This window comes from Typha angustifolia, chromosome 10 (genome assembly GCF_048772165.1).
Source record: "Typha angustifolia cultivar Huaian chromosome 10, ASM4877216v1, whole genome shotgun sequence".
In the NCBI taxonomy this organism is placed as follows: Eukaryota; Viridiplantae; Streptophyta; class Magnoliopsida; order Poales; family Typhaceae; genus Typha; species Typha angustifolia.
This window is the reverse complement of record NC_133248.1, coordinates 3,668,669-3,670,703: the sequence shown is the minus strand read 5'-3', so window position 1 is coordinate 3,670,703 and position 2,035 is coordinate 3,668,669. Positions and strand designations below refer to the sequence as shown.

General features: G+C 40.3%; 1 protein-coding gene across 1 annotated transcript; it reads right to left on the bottom strand.

Moving 5' to 3' along the window:
- Nucleotides 1-235: 235 nt before the first annotated feature.
- LOC140768455 (pirin-like protein) lies at nt 236-2,035 on the bottom strand. Its single transcript, XM_073108729.1, has 7 exons — nt 1,771-2,035; nt 1,641-1,690; nt 1,503-1,541; nt 1,380-1,408; nt 1,234-1,296; nt 1,039-1,142; nt 236-944 (listed from the first exon to the last, which is right to left on the bottom strand). Exons 1-7 carry the CDS (start codon nt 2,004-2,006, stop codon nt 458-460), a joined length of 1,008 nt encoding a protein of 335 aa, XP_072964830.1. The 5' UTR covers nt 2,007-2,035; the 3' UTR covers nt 236-457.

Here is a 2,035-nt window from a genome sequence, read left to right as displayed (position 1 = left end):
ACTCAACTGACTAGACTAACATACCCGGTCGGATTGTAACATACTTGGTACATAGTTGTTTGAGATTCTCTGCATATTTTGGATTTTCATTTCCAGTCAGATTTGGTAAAAACACATTTCCCGCTTATCGTTTTCTTATCTTTTTCTTACTTCTAAAAACAAGACTATATTTGAATTCCATTATTTTCTAACCAGTGAAGTTCCTTTCCAAATGAAATTAATTGAATTCAAATCAAACGCAAAATAAAATCCATCTAGAATTGGTTCCAGACAAAGTGTGAAAACTTTGACTTTTATGTATAACAACAACTATGCCAAAATAAAACAAGCCCTTCTATGATCGACATAAATATTTGAAAGAAAAGAAAATAAGCTACACAATTAGGCATTTCCAGTGTCATCTTCTTGCTGTCCTTTTTATTTCAGGTACAGCTTATCCAACTTGTAAGCTGTTTAACTATTTCTGGGAGTTCCACTGCTTGGCCATCTCAAATCCATTCCTACCGAAATAGTAGTCCTCCATGGTTTTCTGTATCTCAGCTCTTGTGTTCATAACAAATGGTCCATGCTGGACGACTGGCTCATTCAACGGCTGCCCACCGACGAGAACGAACCGCAACAGCTTCGCTGATTTATTCCACACATTTAGCCCATCGCCGGGGCTGAGCACAAGACAGTAGTGGCTTGCTGCAGGTGATGAGTCCTCACTTCCAAATACTCCCTCTCCTTCAAGAATATACACAAAGGAGTTCCAATTCTCTGGGATGGGCTGCTGCAGCTTGGCACCAGGTTTGACTGTAAAATCCATATACATCGTCGGAGTTCGAGTGTAGACTGGAGATTGGACACCAAAAGCTTCCCCTGCTATGATTCGGACTTCGACGCCATCCTTCTCGGCCTGGCTTATGTCCTTGCTTTGCAATTCCTGGTATCGGGGTTCGATCCTGCAATGCGAAAACAATTGAGCAAATCATATTCAATATGCCAAATAAGAAAAGGAAAATATTGTTTGACTGGATTAATGCTCAAATTAGGTACATTTTATCTTTAGAAGAGAGATTTATCCAGAGCTGCAATCCCTTCTGGATCCCTTCTCCTGCAGGCATCTCAGAATGAACTATTCCCCGGCCAGCAGTCATCCACTAAAGAAGAAAAAGATAGACATGTTTAGAGATTGAGATGAATGAATTTTTACTCCATAAATAAATAATACATGACCCTATGAAACCAGACCTGCACATCTCCGGTTCCAATGGTTCCTTTGTGCCCTGCGAAATCTTGATGGGTGAAGGATCCCTAAAATTCCATTGAAGCAAATCAGTGAACATCTTATGGTCAATGAATATTCTCATACCCCAAAAGACTAAAGATAAACTTACATGTAGCATATATGTGACAGTCTCAAAACCTGCAACCAAATAGCAACAAAGAACAGAAGACAAGAGCATTAGAGAACAACAAAATTAAAACAAAGAATTGTCTGGGGATTGACATAATCGAACCTCTATGGGGGTGATCAGGGAATCCAGCAGGAGCCGAAACTGCGGGAAAAGAAACAAAATTAATGCTAAAATTTTCATCCCATAAGCAATCACAAATGCAATCAAGTAAAAAAGAAGAGTAGTCATATCCCAATTTACCTTCAAACTCATCCAGGAGAAGGAACGGATCCAAATTTCTCAGTTCAGGCCTGAAAGAAACCAAGATCCAACTAACACTCCAAAAGCACAAATTTTTACAGTAGAATCCAAAACAAATTCTTATTATTACCTCCCAATGCTTCTCCTAACATTGGCTCCTACGCCCTCTTCCTGGGAATTGGCAAGGACCTTCTTGATCACTTGCCTGGGCTTCTCAAAGTTTACAGCAGACATGATGGTCCTCTTGGTTTGGCTTCGAAGTAGGAAGATTTTGGCTTTCGGATTGCAGAGAAGAGGGGTTTGTTTGAAGGATGAGGAGAGATCGGAAAGGAGGCTGCTATATATAGGAGAATAGCGAAGTCGCATGGTGTGTCGAGGCGATTTGTTTGGAGAAG